Source organism: Nematostella vectensis, chromosome 4 (genome assembly GCF_932526225.1).
Source record: "Nematostella vectensis chromosome 4, jaNemVect1.1, whole genome shotgun sequence".
Lineage (NCBI taxonomy): Eukaryota > Metazoa > Cnidaria > Anthozoa > Actiniaria > Edwardsiidae > Nematostella > Nematostella vectensis.
The window spans coordinates 17,418,456-17,434,212 of record NC_064037.1 but is presented as its reverse complement, the minus strand read 5'-3'; the positions used below and the strand labels follow the sequence as shown (position 1 = coordinate 17,434,212).

General features: G+C 42.7%; 2 protein-coding genes across 7 annotated transcripts; both read left to right on the top strand.

Annotated features, from left to right (window-relative positions):
• Positions 1–2,097: 2,097 nt before the first annotated feature.
• Positions 2,098–3,959, top strand: LOC116617660. Of its 5 annotated transcripts, none has more exons than XM_032380587.2 (3): positions 2,098–2,210; positions 2,998–3,398; positions 3,631–3,959. In XM_032380587.2, exons 2-3 carry the CDS (start codon positions 3,002–3,004, stop codon positions 3,813–3,815), a joined length of 582 nt encoding a protein of 193 aa, XP_032236478.2. In that variant the 5' UTR covers positions 2,098–2,210; positions 2,998–3,001; the 3' UTR covers positions 3,816–3,959. The 5 variants fall into 5 exon arrangements, with proteins under 5 accessions (XP_032236478.2, XP_032236477.2, XP_032236480.2 ...); XM_032380586.2 differs by having other exon boundaries at positions 2,102–2,196; XM_032380589.2 differs by having other exon boundaries at positions 2,114–2,200.
• Positions 3,960–5,018: 1,059 nt separating this feature from the next.
• Positions 5,019–9,914, top strand: LOC116617700. 2 transcript variants are annotated; one of them, XM_048727090.1, is made up of 3 exons: positions 5,019–5,531; positions 5,790–6,044; positions 9,105–9,914. In XM_048727090.1, exons 1-3 carry the CDS (start codon positions 5,515–5,517, stop codon positions 9,241–9,243), a joined length of 411 nt encoding a protein of 136 aa, XP_048583047.1. In that variant the 5' UTR covers positions 5,019–5,514; the 3' UTR covers positions 9,244–9,914. The 2 variants fall into 2 exon arrangements, with proteins under 2 accessions (XP_048583047.1, XP_048583046.1); XM_048727089.1 differs by having other exon boundaries at positions 5,373–5,531; positions 5,790–6,031.
• Positions 9,915–15,757: the final 5,843 nt, after the last annotated feature.

The window sequence follows — 15,757 nt, the reverse complement described above, 5'->3', positions numbered from 1 at the left end:
GAACTTTGTACATATACCAGCTGTAACATGCCATTGTAACTCATTTATAACCTGAAGAAGGCAGGTATTGGCCTGCCGAAATATCGTTCTAAAAAACAAAAATCGCAGCGGATCTGTACAGGACCCGAAATGATCCCAGGACCCGAAACGATCCCAGGACCCGATATGATCCCCAAAAGTACCCCAACTGATCCCGGGACCCGAAACGATCCCCAAGAGTCCCCGAAATGAACCCAAAGGAATTGTAGTAATGGACAAACAAAAGGAATGTGGGAGGATTGGCTTTCAGTTTTAAAAACATATGAAACATTTTAGCGTCATTTTTGTCACTATCCAGAAATTTGAATTAACTAAAACCATAGTATTAAGATTTCTGCGCGGGAAATACAGCTTTCGACAGCTTGGTTGAGTCAGCAATTGGGGTCAAATAAAAATTCCCGTGATGGTAATTTGAAGAACCAGGCGTGAATAAATAATTCATACATAACAAGCCATAAACGAATGTCTCCAAAGATTAGACATGCCTCTGCTTTCCCGTAGGAAAATGTTTGTTTGTGTTCGGTGAATGAAAGACCAAAGAGAGATAGAGAGAAATCATGCAGTGGTGTACGCACTACTACATAAGGAAATTCAAAACTCACATATTGCTTTCAACAAAAGCCACATCTCTTAATATTTTGCAACGGTAGTAAAAGGGTTGTTCGAGTGCATTACTCAGTGTGCTTTTGTCATTCCATCTTCTCGGCCAAACCGGCTGTCGGTAAATATTCGCTCGTGTGAACATGGATTTCGTGGTGAAAAACACGTTTGGTTGTCAAATGAATATAGATTTTTAGGGTGATGTTTACCGGAAACGAGATTTATAGTGTCAGAGTCATGTGTTGGAACTGCAAATGTTTCGAAGGTCAAAAGTTTGGTTGTTCTGAGCAAGGCTGTGCTTTGGCTGTGCTATGTTGTACTCCTTTCAGTAGCAATTAAAAGTTGTGTATTTGTTTTGGACTCTGTTTATGGGTTTACCGCCGGGGCAATGTAATAAATAGAAGTATTGTATTGGAATTTAAGTTTTTTAAGTCATGTTATTTAGAAATAGATTGGCTGTCAACCCTAAATTATGCTTTAAGAATTGGAAGTGCTTCTTCTGCTTTCCCTTTGTCCATTACCGCATTTCCGTGGGGTTGATTTCGGGGACTCCTCGGTATCGTTTCGGGTCCCGGGATCAGTTGGGGTACTTTTGGGGATCATTTCGGGTCCTGGGATCGTTTCGGGTCCTGTACAGATCCAGCGTTCTATCCACGCTTTTTGCTAGCCTCCTCCGCAGGCGTCTTAACCGCTTTTTTTTTTTTCGCTAAAAACAGCTAAACAGCTTTTCGCTAGCGGGGTTCCTGTGGCGAGACAAATTCGGGGAAGTGGGGGAGGGGGTCGGGTGGAGGGGAAAAGATGAGTCCCCCTTTCCCGCTCGTCACTTCCCGTTCCGCGCGCGCTCTTTCGGGTTCGGTCCGCGTGCTCGCTGTTTTCTTGTGTTGTCTCGCAAATAGAGATGGCTGCGGAGGAGGCTAGCTTTTGCAACACTATTTTATCCGCCGGATAACTATCCGCTGGATAGGGATTTTATTCGGTCGGTAGCGCCTACCCGGCGGATAACTTATCCAAGCTTTGTGCAACTGGCCCCAGAGCAAGAGAACACGCATATGCTTGATTCTATTTTCTTGCGCTTATGTTAGGAATACTTTATTCCATGCAGGCAAACAGTCGTTTTAGTGGAAAGCATATGCTTTTTTAACAATGGTTACGGTAACTCCTTGCTAGCAGAAGTCTCTTGATTTGACCGCCGAGTAAAATGAGAGAAAGGAGAAGATCGTCTGTCGGCCTGTGACGAGTTCTCCGACGAGTAGTTCATCACGTAGTCAAGGGAACAGGAAGAGTTCTTTAATAGGGAAAAAGCCCCTGTCATCTAAAACATCAAGAAAAAAGCTCAGAAAAAAAGAAGCATAACCTAATTGTTTTCCAAGTTGTTTGCTTGGTTTGCGAAAGGTTAAGGAGATTAGCTAAACTTCTGTCAGCTCTCAAGGATCGAAACACATCCAGGCCCCTGCATGAATTGACCTTTGCCGAACGAGGAACTTAACAATATTTCCTGTCCCATTTATGCAGACGCAGGAAGAGTTCCTTCTCAAAGATGGATAATGTGGACGAAGGGTTAGTAAGTAAGGGTAGGTTTGCTAACTACCTATTGTCTGATTGTTCGCATACTGCACTCAATATACAACCCCCATCCGGGTTTAGTAACGTCAGTGAAACTACTCAATGTTCACAGACCTTTTTGTTCATCTATTTCTTTGATTTCCATGTCGACTACGCAGACCACTTAGTTATTCTACGGAAAAATCCTGATTATTAGGTTAACTAAAGACCAAATTGTGGTGGTTTTTCAGGGTGGAAGTGATAGGGATGCTCTTTGCGAAATTCGAAAAAAAAACCTTAAAATGTTCCGGAAATTTTCATAACAAGTTTTGTTGTGCCTGAGTAAAGAGCTTTTCAGAACTAACTCAGGGAGCACACAGTTCGAATAATGTTCTAGTGGTATCCAAGCTTTGCATTGTTGTTGACTTAGTATTTCAAATCTCATGTCTACTTATTTGAAGTTACAGTATCTCATTGATTAGCGGTAACACTGCTGCCTGACAGTGAATGTGCCCGTAATAGCTAGGTGTCCGAAATAGCAAGGTGCCCGTGGAAGCTAGGTGACAGTGATAGCTAGGTGCCCGTGTTAACAAGGTGCTCATAATAGCGAGGTGTCCGTTATAGCAAGGTGCCCGTGGAAGCTAGGTGACAGTGATAGCTAGGTGACCGTGTTAACAAGATGCTCGTAATAGCGAGGTGTCCGTTATAGCAAGGTGCCCGTGATAACGAGGTATTCATAATTAGCAAGTCGGGACCTGACTGTATGGGGTTGATATTGTCCTTATTATCCACTAAGGCAAGCCCATTTTGTTCAAGGTTGATGAGAATAGTTATGAATGCTGCTGATAAAGTGATTGCGCAAGACTCGAACATTCCTATTCCGCCCACGGGTACCTCGACTTGGGCCCAGTGTCCTACGAAAGACCTCACGCAAACCGTGACCACTCAGCCAGGGGCTGTGGCGATCCAAATCGAGCAGGGCCCTGGGACTGAGACACAACCCCAGCAAGCAGCGGTAGATCAGCCCGCACAAGGAACTGAGACTGAGTTTACTGGCCAATCACACTCAGTGGTAGTTTCAATTGAGCAACAAGAAACTTTGCAGCAAGAGGAAGAAGAAATTCCGACAAAATCGTGCTGCGATTATGGCCTCTCCGGCTGTTTTAAATTTGATAAAAGAGAAAGATCGAACTGGCTTTTTGACTGCGAAGGCAGAGGTAATTTTAAGAACAGCAAAGAGAATGCGCTCACAACCCCAAGCCTTATCACTGCAACACTCTATTCAATGGGGGAGGGTTTTCTGACATATATATACATTCCGCAGGAGAGTTAGCGATTACACATTTTCGGTCACAGATTTTTTTCTGACTAAAAGACCAGTTGAATGATCAAGATCTCCCGCCCTTCCATCTCTAACCACACCCATCTGTGCATGTTGTCTCGTTGCAGGGTGTTTCTGGGTGGCCGTAAACTCTGTCCTGCATATATTGCTTGCAATCCTGGCTCTTCCCTTTATCCTCGTGGCTCTCATAATAGCGAAGAATATGATGCTGTGGGGCTGTATCCCTTGGTACACGGACATGGATCGAGACTGGGAAATACGCCGGCCTTTTTACTACTGTTGTAACGATTGAAGGTGTCTTCTGGAGCCTATGTCAGTTTTAGAAAAACATGGCGCGAGCACTGCATTGCAGTGTCTAAGTCCCACTGAAGTTTGAAAGAAAATTAATCCGTATATTTCTTAATAATAGTATTATGAATATAAAGAAAAGGAGTTATGTACGCGGGAACATATTCAAGTCAAAAAGGATAAGATACCACATGAATATTTTACGGAATCATTGACTTCAATTGCCCTGGTTGTCCCAGGTGGTCTCACATTGGACAAATAGCATTTCGTAATTAGACACTAGCAACAAATGCCCAATTGGTAACAAAGCACTGTACGAGATGCCTTTTAAAGGGAGGGGGTGGTCCCATAAATCCATACTCACCAGACTCTAAGCACCGCCAGTACTACTGAAGCAAAAAGGGAGAACCAAATGGCGAAAGGCTAGGGAGGGGGTGGTCCTATAAATCCATACTTACCAGACTCTAAGCACCGCCAGTACTACTGAAGCAAAAAGGGAGAACCAAATGGCGAAAGGCTAGGGAGGGGGTGGTCCTATAAATCCATACTTACCAGACTCTAAGCACCGCCAGTACTACTGAAGCAAAAAGGGAGAACCAAATGGCGAAAGGCTAGGGAGGGGGTGGTCCTATAAATCCATACTTACCAGACTCTAAGCACCGCCAGTACTTCTGAAGCAAAAAGGGAGAACCAAATGGCGAAAGGCTAGGGAGGGGGGGGGGGGGGGGTCCTATACTGGATCTACCGAGGCCAAGGGACAGGGTCATGACAAATGGAGGATTTAGTGAAACGTTAGGGCGGGGTGGGGGGGTGTCCATACTGCAAGTACCCCTAGGCCAATGATAAATAGTGGGAATAAAACGTCGGGGGCGGGGTGGGGGGGTGTCCATACTGCAAGTACCTCTAGGCCAATGATAAATAGTGGGAATAAAACGTCGGGGGTGGGGGGGCGTGTCCATACTGCAAGTACCTCTAGGCCAATGATAAATAGTGGGAATAAAACGTTGGGGGGGGGGGGGGGGGGTCCATACTGCAAGTACCTCTAGGCCAATGATAAATAGTGGGAATAAAACGTCGGGGGGGGGGGGGGGGGTCCATACTGCAAGTACCTCTAGGCCAATGATAAATAGTGGGAATAAAACGTCGGGGGGGGGGGGGGGGGTTCCATACTGCAAGTACCTCTAGGCCAATGATAAATAGTGGGAATAAAACGTTTGGGGGGGGGTCCTATAGAGTCATAAACGACAGCTCTGCAGCACTTAGAGGAGTACTCTCGCGGTTCCACTTTACTTAAGCATACCCGCCATTTGTTATTTGTATATACTCCTTGGCTCGGCACTTGCAGACTTGAATACCTGCTATGTAGGTCCCCCTTAACATTTCACTGATTAACCGAATTGTCATAGTCCTGTCCTTTGGCCTCGGTGCTTGGATATGTGTTATTCTTGAATTGCTATTCAAACATGTTCCGCTTAAGATGAAACTTGTGACGATCGGCTGATTGGTGTCTAGGTCATAATTTTGTCACGACAACACCCTCTTCATGTTGCTTGGTCTGTGAAAGGTTAAGGAGATAAGCTTCTGTCACATCCATAAGGAACGACACAGGCCTCGGCACGAGCTGCCCTTGGCAGGACAAGATCCTTGTAGACTTTCCTGTCGCGCATTTGCAGACGCAGGAAGAGTGGCGTATCTTCTAAGACATGTATAAAAACGACCCGTAAGTAATGTTTCTTCTTCACAAGAATAGAACTAAAATAACAACCATCATAAAAACGTTAAGCGAATAATAAGTCGAGTGTGTGCACAATAAAAAAAACATACACATTAAACAACGCGCGCGAAGGCTAAATACTCCAAACAAAATCTGCAATAATAAGTGTTTATGTGCGTATAGATTCTTAATTGTGTACTGATTTCTGTGAGCCATATTCACAATTTCGTGAGCAGTATTCATCAATTTCATTACTATATTTAGAGATCAGCCTCAGGCTTTAGCAATTCAGGTCGAGCAGGAAGCCGGGACCGAAGTTACGATTGCAAAGCCGGCGATGGATCAGCCCGGGCGGGACCCTGGAACAGAGTTAACTGGCCAATCACAGCCGACAGTAGGGGAGGAAGAATCTCCTATCAAATCTTGTTGGGATTTCGGGCTCTCCGGGTGCTTTAAATTTGATAAAAGAGAGAGAACGAGCTGGATATTCAATTGTCAAGGCAGAGGTAATCGAAAACGGTAATGCCGTGGTTCAGAACCAAAGATTGCATTGTATGCTAAGGCCCGTGCAAAGGGGGGGGGGGGGGTGCAGGGAGTGCGAACGCAACGGCGAAAGGTCCACTTTCGGTTCTCAATAGATTTGTAGACAAAACTATTAAGCATCAGCTAGATCACTCTGGTATGTAGCCAAATCCGACAATAAAAGTCCCGTAGACATACTGCAAAGGCATGGTCAGATTTTCATCAGAGAAATCCGTCCCCCTCCCCGAAAATATTAGGTCCACTTTTTCTGATTTCGCATCCCCCCCACCCACCCAAGAAAAAACTTGGGTACGGGCTTGATGCTTCAGTGGTGTGTTGAGGGGGGGGGGGGGGGTAGTATGTTTTAGTATTATGTTGAGGGGAATCGTATGTTTGAGTAGTGTGTTGAGGGGAAAAGTGTATGTTTCAGTAGTGTGTTGAGGGGGATAGTATGTTTTAGTAGTGTGTTGAGGGGGATAGTATGTTTCAGTAGTGTGTTGAGGGGGGTAGTATGTTTGAGTAGTGTGTTGAGGGGAAAAGTATGTTTCAGTAGTGTGTTGAGGGGGATAGTATGTTTGAGTAGTGTGTTGAGGGGAGTAGTATGTTTCAGTAGTGTGTTGAGGGGGATAGTATGTTTCAGTAGTGTGTTGAGGGGGATAGTATGTTTCAGTAGTGTGTTGAGGGGGATAGTATGTTTCAGTAGTGTGTTGAGGGGGGTAGTATGTTTGAGTAGTGTGTTGAGGGGGTAGTATGTTTGAGTAGTGTGTTGAGGGGGGTAGTATGTTTCAGTAGTGTGTTGAGGGGGATAGTATGTTTGAGTAGTGTGTTGAGGGGGATAGTATGTTTGAGTAGTGTGTTGAGGGGGGTAGTATGTTTGAGTAGTGTGTTGAGGGGGGTAGTATGTTTTAGTAGTGTGTTGAGGGGGGGTAGTATGTTTGAGTAGTGTGTTGAGGGGGGAAGTATGTTTGAGTAGTGTGTTGAGGGGGTAGTATGTTTGAGTAGTGTGTTGAGGGGGGTAGTATGTTTTAGTAGTGTGTTGAGGGGGGGTAGTATGTTTGAGTAGTGTGTTGAGGGGGGTAGTATGTTTGAGTAGTGTGTTGAGGGGGGTAGTATGTTTGAGTAGTGTGTTGAGGGGGGGCAGTATGTTTCAGTAGTGTGTTGAGGGGGGTAGTATGTTTGAGTAGTGTGTTGAGGGGGGTAGTATGTTTCAGTAGTGTGTTAAGGGGGGTAGTATGTTTGAGTAGTGTGTTGAGGGGGGTAGTATGTTTGAGTAGTGTGTTGAGGGGGGTAGTATGTTTTAGTAGTGTGTTGAGGGGGGGTAGTATGTTTGAGTAGTGTGTTGAGGGGGGTAGTATGTTTGAGTAGTGTGTTGAGGGGGGTAGTATGTTTGAGTAGTGTGTTGAGGGGGTAGTATGTTTGAGTAGTGTGTTGAGGGGGGTAGTATGTTTCAGTAGTGTGTTGAGGGGGGTAGTATGTTTCAGTAGTGTGTTGAGGGGGTAGTATGTTTCAGTAGTGTGTTGAGGGGGGTAGTATGTTTCAGTAGTGTGTTGAGGGGGGTAGTATGTTTGAGTAGTGTGTTGAGGGGGGTAGTATGTTTCAGTAGTGTGTTGAGGGGGATAGTATGTTTGAGTAGTGTGTTGAGGGGGATAGTATGTTTGAGTAGTGTGTTGAGGGGGGGTAGTATGTTTCAGTAGTGTGTTGAGGGGGGTAGTATGTTTGAGTAGTGTGTTGAGGGGGGTAGTATGTTTGAGTAGTGTGTTGAGGGGGATAGTACGTTTCAGTAGTGTGTTGAGGGGGGTAGTATGTTTGAGTAGTGTGTTGCGGGGGTAGTATGTTTGAGTAGTGTGTTGAGGGGGGTAGTATGTTTTAGTAGTGTGTTGAGGGGGGTAGTATGTTTCAGTAGTGTGTTGAGGGGGATAGTATGTTTGAGTAGTGTGTTGAGGGGGGTAGTATGTTTCATTAGTGTGTTGAGGGGTTAGTATGTTTGAGTAGTGTGTTGAGGGGGGTAGTATGTTTGAGTAGTGTGTTGAGGGGGGGTAGTATGTTTGAGTAGTGTGTTGAGGGGGGGTAGTATGTTTGAGTAGTGTGTTGAGGGGGATAGTATGTTTGAGTAGTGTGTTGAGGGGGGTAGTATGTTTGAGTAGTGTGTTGAGGGGGGTAGTATGTTTGAGTAGTGTGTAGAGGGGGGTAGTATGTTTGAGTAGTGTGTTGAGGGGGGTAGTATGTTTGAGTAGTGTGTTGAGGGGGGTAGTATGTTTCAGTAGTGTGTTGAGGGAGGTAGTATGTTTGATTAGTGTGTTGAGGGGGGTAGTATGTTTCAGTAGTGTGTTGAGGGGGATAGTATGTTTGAGTAGTGTGTTGAGGGGGGGTAGTATGTTTGAGTAGTGTGTTGAGGGGGATAGTATGTTTGAGTAGTGTGTTGAGGGAGGTAGTATGTTTGATTAGTGTGTTGAGGGGGGTAGTATGTTTCAGTAGTGTGTTGAGGGGGATAGTATGTTTGAGTAGTGTGTTGAGGGGGGTAGTATGTTTGAGTAGTGTGTTGAGGGGGGTAGTATGTTTGAGTAGTGTGTTGAGGGGGGTAGTATGTTTGAGTAGTGTGTTGAGGGGGGTAGTATGTTTCAGTAGTGTGTTGAGGGGGATAGTATGTTTGAGTAGTGTGTTGAGGGGGGTAGTATATTTGAGTAGTGTGTTGAGGGGGGTAGTATGTTTGAGTAGTGTGTTGAGGGGGGTAGTATGTTTCAGTAGTGTGTTCAGGGGGGTAGTATGTTTCAGTAGTGTGTTGAGGGGGGGTAGTATGTTTCAGTAGTGTGTTCAGGGGGATAGTATGTTTGAGTAGTGAGTTGGTAGTAGTGTGTATGTCTTTATATGTTGGCAAACATCAGAGGGTTCTGGGTCCCATTGGGCGCCCCTTGAGGAATATCTTATTTATACAAAGAATTTGTTTCCGTTTGTTTTTGCTTGTTTGCGCGACTGGTTGATTTATAAGGAGCGGAAAAGCACCCCTTGGTTTTGAACCCTGCTCCCGCGTGATGTTAACATGCCTTGTTTCTCCTGCAGGCTGTTTCTGGGTGACACTGAATGTTTTGCTTCACGTCTTGGTAGGGATTCCAGCTCTTCTCTTTTACATCTTGGGTTACACCGCTTTGTTCATAGTGGCTCTACTAACGCCTGCATTTGGCTGTATGCCTTGGTCTAGCTTATACGAAGGTGATGACGTGGAATGGTCCAGCGAATGCCGGGCACCGTGTTATTATCATTGTAATCATGTGTAACGAAGTATACAAGAGAACACGTTGTTATTATCATTGTAACGATGTGTAACGAAGTATACAAGAGAACACCGTGTTATTATCATTGTAACGATGTGTAACGAAGTATACAAGAGAACACGTTGTTATTATCATTGTAACGATGTGTAACGAATAACGCAAGACGCCGACCAAAGATCTACGATGTTTCGACAGGAAATGTAACCCGAGGCCCCAAACGCTATTGCGCTCACACTATTTATACACTTTATATACACCTATTTCAATAAAGGTTGTCAGCGCAAATGGAAAATGGCAGTTTTCTGACCGAAAGTAACCATGCGTCTCGAAGAATATGGATAAATCAAAACAACTATCCATAAAAGGTTACCAATGCTTGGCTCTGACATTGCTGGACTTTATTTAACACCTTTAATTTTACGAATAATTATTACCCATAAGCCATTTACCATTTGTCATTCGCTATTTGCACTGACAACCTTTTGTGAAATAGGTGTATACTGTATACTGCAAAACACACAATCCGTAGCGAGCTTCAAAATTGCTTTACTAACATTCTATCGGCAAAATTGAAATAAAGGAAGACACAAACACGATATTACAAGGTCTATGGTTTTTTTTCTTAAAGATATTTTTTTTGCTAACATAAATTTCCCCATACATTCCTTTGTAAACCACTGACAGTAGCCTTGGGCTGCCTGTGGACAAATGCACAAATCCATGCGATCAACCTTTCTAAAATCGAAAATCCATTGGTCGGACAAACGGGAAAACGTAAACGTATTAACAGTCTCAGGATCTTATATTACCGTCAACTTATATTACCATCTCAAGTTTAAATGCTCAATTACAACAAATCGAAAGAAATTGAGAGGAAGAGTTTTCTTTGGAAATAAAATGTATTTCTTTTGGTTGAAATCAGCAAACCAGAGTATCCGTTTCGTTCTAAAAAGGAAGTCAATACCTATTGTAGTCAATGAGGAGTTCTCTAGATACCGGCACTGTTTAAGATAATCTCGAAAGATGATTCTTACTAAGTACTGTCTAGCGCTTCCTGTTCGCCTTGGGTGTAACGGAAACTGTTTAGCAGCATTCAACGATACTCTACCATCGCGGAGCTAATTGCTGCCACTTAGGGTTAAGTGGTTTAGCTGGACTGTGACTTCGGGGCAAAAAACCTCAACAAAATACGTTAATCATTTTTATTTTCAGTTTTCCATAGCCTGTATCCTTTTATCATAACTTTTATTATACATATTTTTTGTTTTTACTGCCGGGAAACATATCTCAGTAAGGTTTGTGAACGAGAATATGTCTTAATTGATTAATGATCAATGCTAACCAATACCATGAGCTGGTAAAAATTAAGTCGTACTTGGTAACCCTAATGAGCAAGTCACGTGCTTGTAGCCTGACCATGCGCATCTTGATAAGGTAGAGGCGGCAGGTGGTATACATTGAAGCCTGCGTAGCACTGATGGCGTGGGTCTGACAGGCGTGGATTTTATTGCCGAAGGGCTCATTTACAGTGGTTCGTGCCAAATATTGCAGTTTTCAATAGAATTGGGGCTCTCGCTCGCTTCGCTTGTCGCGGCATTTTAGCTGAGCGTGACTGGACGAGAGAAGTATGGAGTCTCTGGTACCCAGGGTACTCTGGCCGACGATTCCCAATAAAACGCCTTCTGGCTTCTGTCATTCAAAATCCCTGAAGCGTTTTCATTGGCCAGCATTTAAATGGTCTCCAACCACCCTCTCCCTGCAAGAAGCTGACCAATCAACATTTTATAAGCCTGATAGTTTGAAAATAAGGGTTTTGATTGACCGGAAAGCCTGAAAGTGGTTTAGTACTGGTCGGATATTAATTAAGGGAAGGGTCATTATTTACAAGGGGAGGCGCTGCTATGTTTTTGGGGAGGGTTTGCAATTTTTTTAACTCAGATTAGGAGGAGGGCCTCAAATTTTGATATATGATTAAGGGCAGGGCCTTTTTTTAAACGGTATTCTGATCAATTTCTGAGCCTCCTTAGACCCTGTCCCCATTTATTCGTTTTCGTTTGAAAACGCAACCTTTTTGTTCCGTTTTCAAAAAGATCCGCGTCATCACGAAGCGTTTTCATTTTGATACGACCCGTCACCACGAAAACGAGGAAACGATACGAAAACATAACAAGTTCTACAGCGTATGCGTACTCGCGCGCCGAGTGGACTGGATCTGAGTTATCCACCATCGTTTTCGTAAAGGTCTGTTTTCGTCCGTCCCCACGGCGCTGAAGGGGTATCGTTTTCAAATTGTTCCACTCTGGATACCGTTTTCATCGTTTCGGTCATCGTTTTTGCGTTTCCGTGTGGACGATACCCGTATCCGTAACAAAAAGGTTAAAATTCAACTTAGATGCCCCCCCCCCCGATAATTAATGACCCTTCCCTAAAAGAAACGCAATAAAAATGTGATTCTCACGTGGCCACGTGACTAACTTTATCAAAACTTTGTATCGACAGCCATTACACCATAACCGCCACATGCATTACCAGACACCAAGAGATACAGATTATAAGTATACACTATAACCGCCCACATACATTACCAGACACCAAGAGATACAGATTATCAGTATACACTATAACCGCCCACATACATTACCAGACACCAAGAGATACAGATTATAAGTATACACTATAACCACCTATATATTACCAGACACCAAGAGATACAGATTATAAGTATACACTATAACCACCTATACATTACCAGACACCAAGAGATACAGATTATAAGTATACACTATAACCGCCCACATACATTACCAGACACCAAGAGATACAGATTATAAGTATACACTATAACCGCCTATATATTACCAGACACCAAGAGATACAGATTCAAACTCTTTCTCATGGATTAACGTTTCCCTTTTTCCCCGCCAAGATTGCGCTTTTCTACGATACGGGCCATCGGAGAGCGCTCGCAAAGACTACTGGGTCTATTTGACAAAGAAAACAAGACGGTGCAAAACGCAAACTTACCGAGACTTTTAGAGACATTAATATAAAAAAGATGCAAGGATTAGACTATGTTTGGGTAAAGGTATTAAAGGGTGTATAAGGCCTAAGGTAACATGTGCACCAATACCCATCAGATAAAAACCTTGCATCAGCCTGCGCCAAGACTATGCCTTTGCCAGTGCACGAAACAATAAAATGTTAAAAAATACATAAAATAGGTTTGTGGCTGTCTTTGAATCGGCAATACAGGGTTGTTTTGTCCGGATATGGTCACGGCATGGAATCGTTTTCAGTGATGTTTTTGTTAGGGCAAACAATATGCCGGTGATGCAGCATGTCTCGAGCTATTCTATTTGACATGAGCTTAAGATTATTTACATCAAGGTTCAGTCATGGTAAGGGCTTACAGCACAGCGGGACACGCCACGACTCTTTGGAGCGCCCACGCGTATTGTCCCAAACACCACGGGGGACATAGGCGAGGGAAACAATAAACCAGCAAACATGGAAAAACAACAAGCACAGCCAAAACAGCGCACCTACCCTAACCCTCCTTATAATTAATAATGGTTATGGCTAATTTAATACAGGCTGGATATGAGTACTTACTGTAAGACGAGAAAGACGGGGGAAGGGGTTTCAAACCTCGTCCCCTACTTCTCTAGACTAGGTTCCGTAGGTGACTCAGGGTAAATGGTGCATCAGAAAAAAAAATGGAATTCCGGGTGCAAAATAGTACAAACAAAAAACATAGCAAATGTTTTTTCGTCGAGTTACGGTTAAAGAGCATTGCGCGCTTCCGTAAAATATTATCAAAACCCTGATTTTCTTAATAGGTGTTTTTGAGAAACTTTTGTCGGTAAAGACAAGCGACGCAAAAAAGAACAACTATTATATAGTAACTTCCCTTGCATAGTGGCCAAAGCGCCGCAAAAAGAAACTATATATATTTTTTCAAGCTCATAAAGGTGTTGGTATCAAAATGCCTTGCGAAATTCTTCTAAAAAGCCGATTGTGAAGGGCTGGTTTTGGTGAGAAAGTTTGTACCAATCGCAGAGTCGGCTTGTCGCATAAGAGAACCCGAACGCTCATCAAATGCCAATAAAGTGGGCTCATTTAGGTTTTTTTTTCTGAACGGATAAGTGTTGGCCTAAGTATTTACATTAATGATAGTTATTTATTGACGTATTTGCCTTGTTGTTAACTTCTATTTGCAAAAGCGGGATGTTTCGAATAAAGAAAATTATAATAAGAGGCAAGTGAGATCGTGGAAATTAAGACCATCTGGTTCTACATCCCTGGCCACCATCATCTTTAGATGTGTTTGACTAATCCAGAATTAGAATTGCTAATTTTACAAAGTCCCTTTAATAGCTTTAATATGCCAAAGGTGCAACAGAGAAAAAAAGGAGCAAAATAATATTGTCTACTTATTGCATTCAGAAAAGAGAAAGTTTTATTTTCGTTCCTTGTCGTCAGCACTATTAAGGCGTTGAATGGAATTTTTTGTGTGTGAGAAATATGGGGATTTAAGATGCTGTTTTACTATTCATAGGCGTTGAAAGACTCATGGGTGTTTTTTGTGTAAGAAATACGGTCATTTATTGTAGAGTCGTATAACTGTAAAACACGTTTCTGTTCAAGTGTTAAAAACACCTACCTGAAGTACTTACAAACAGAGCAATCTTAAAATCAAACAAGACAAAAGCATTTTAGAAAAGCACTTAAAACAATCCAAAAGGCGACCTAAATGAGGTCCCGGGGGACTCGATCCTAAAGAAATTTATTCCTAAGATGAAAACATACCGCCTTGGAATAGAAAAAGAGAAACCGTTAATTAGTAGAGAAAGGCTAGTTAGCCTGATCATAACTAAACAATAAAAAAGCTCTTTCGCCTATTTAAATTATAAGAAGCTAAGTTTATAGCACGATAGGAAAGCGGAAAGAACAAGCAGACTGTCTTGACTTAAATTGTAGCTTTAGTGATCAACTTAGCGATTCAAACAAGCACCTGCCATAGCGAGTTCTAAAACAAGGGAGGCTAATGAAAGTTTAAACTTCTCAAAAGGCGATGAATGTAGCTCTATTACAGTTTCTTCAAGGTACTTAAAATGGTGAGAAATACCATGGCAAAATAGTCAGAAAGCACGTGTAATTTATGTTGGCGTGTTCCCTTTTCATGTATTGCGAAATTACACGCTTTAGGCACCGTCCTGCGTATTAGAGTTAAAAGTTTTAAAAACGAAAACATCAATTGACTTAGTTTTAACGAATGATGATGGTGAAAAAGGGTAAATTAATAAGGAATAAGAATTTCGAGAAATACGATGGGGACTTCAAAAAACCCCAAGTTGAGTATCACAAACAACGTTTGGATTTTGGTTGTTTTGGAGATAAGAAACGGATTGGCATATCTTGGTGTTTGCATAAATTATGCCCGGAGCGGGAAAATCTACCTATGAAACCAATCCTGATCAAGTTCTTGACAAGGAGTATGAGATTTGCGACGCGCGCTCTTTAACATCCAGATTATAAAATCTTAAACGCTAGACGACAAAGCGCTGGGGAAAAAAAACAAACAGACTTCAGGTAGAAAACCCACAAACAATCCATCTTAATTGTTAAAGTTAAAAGAGCATGAATTGGATAGTATTAAGGCGGGAATTAGACAATATTTCGACAAAGATCAATACACAGTATTCACGAGCGGGAGGAAATGTGCCTATTAGCCCCCTGCCTCTATGTTTCAGCGTCGGTGTTTTGTCAAAGACCCCGCGAAGCCTTTTTACATAATACATGTATTTTTTCCCTGATTGTAAAAGAAATATTCCTAGCTTGACCAGTATGCCCATAGGGGGCCGGGCCCCCCGAAGATCTTAAACCACACTTGGGTAAAACGCAGCCTGTTTTTTACCATAATTCTACCGACAACTAAGCCTCCTCAAGACCCGCCGCAACGCCATCCTCACTGGAGAGTTCTCCTTTTTGAGTTTCCTCTTCTAGTCGCCGACGTTTGGATAGAGCTCCTGACGGCCTAGTTGTCAAGAGTTTCGCCTCAGGGTGTACTAGACAAACCTTCCACGTGTTAAAAACGCGCTAAGACCGGTTTTATTGCTTCTTTTCCACAGCTGTTTCGACGTGAAGCATAAAAACAAGTATATTTATCCGAGAAATGAAAGAAACGCCGTTACTTTCAGGAGAAAACGATCCGCGATTTGAATAATAGCTATATTTTTACATACATTTACATTCTAATTTTGCATTCGACTTGTTTTCCTCGCGCACAAATATGAACAAATTTCCACAAGAAATCCCAGGATAACTGACAAGTTTTACACCATTCAGCTAATATCGACTCTAAATTATTCAAGTAAAAGCAGTTAGATTTTAGTGCTACTTCTCGTATGTAATCAAGCTTTCTTAAATGGTAAAAACACT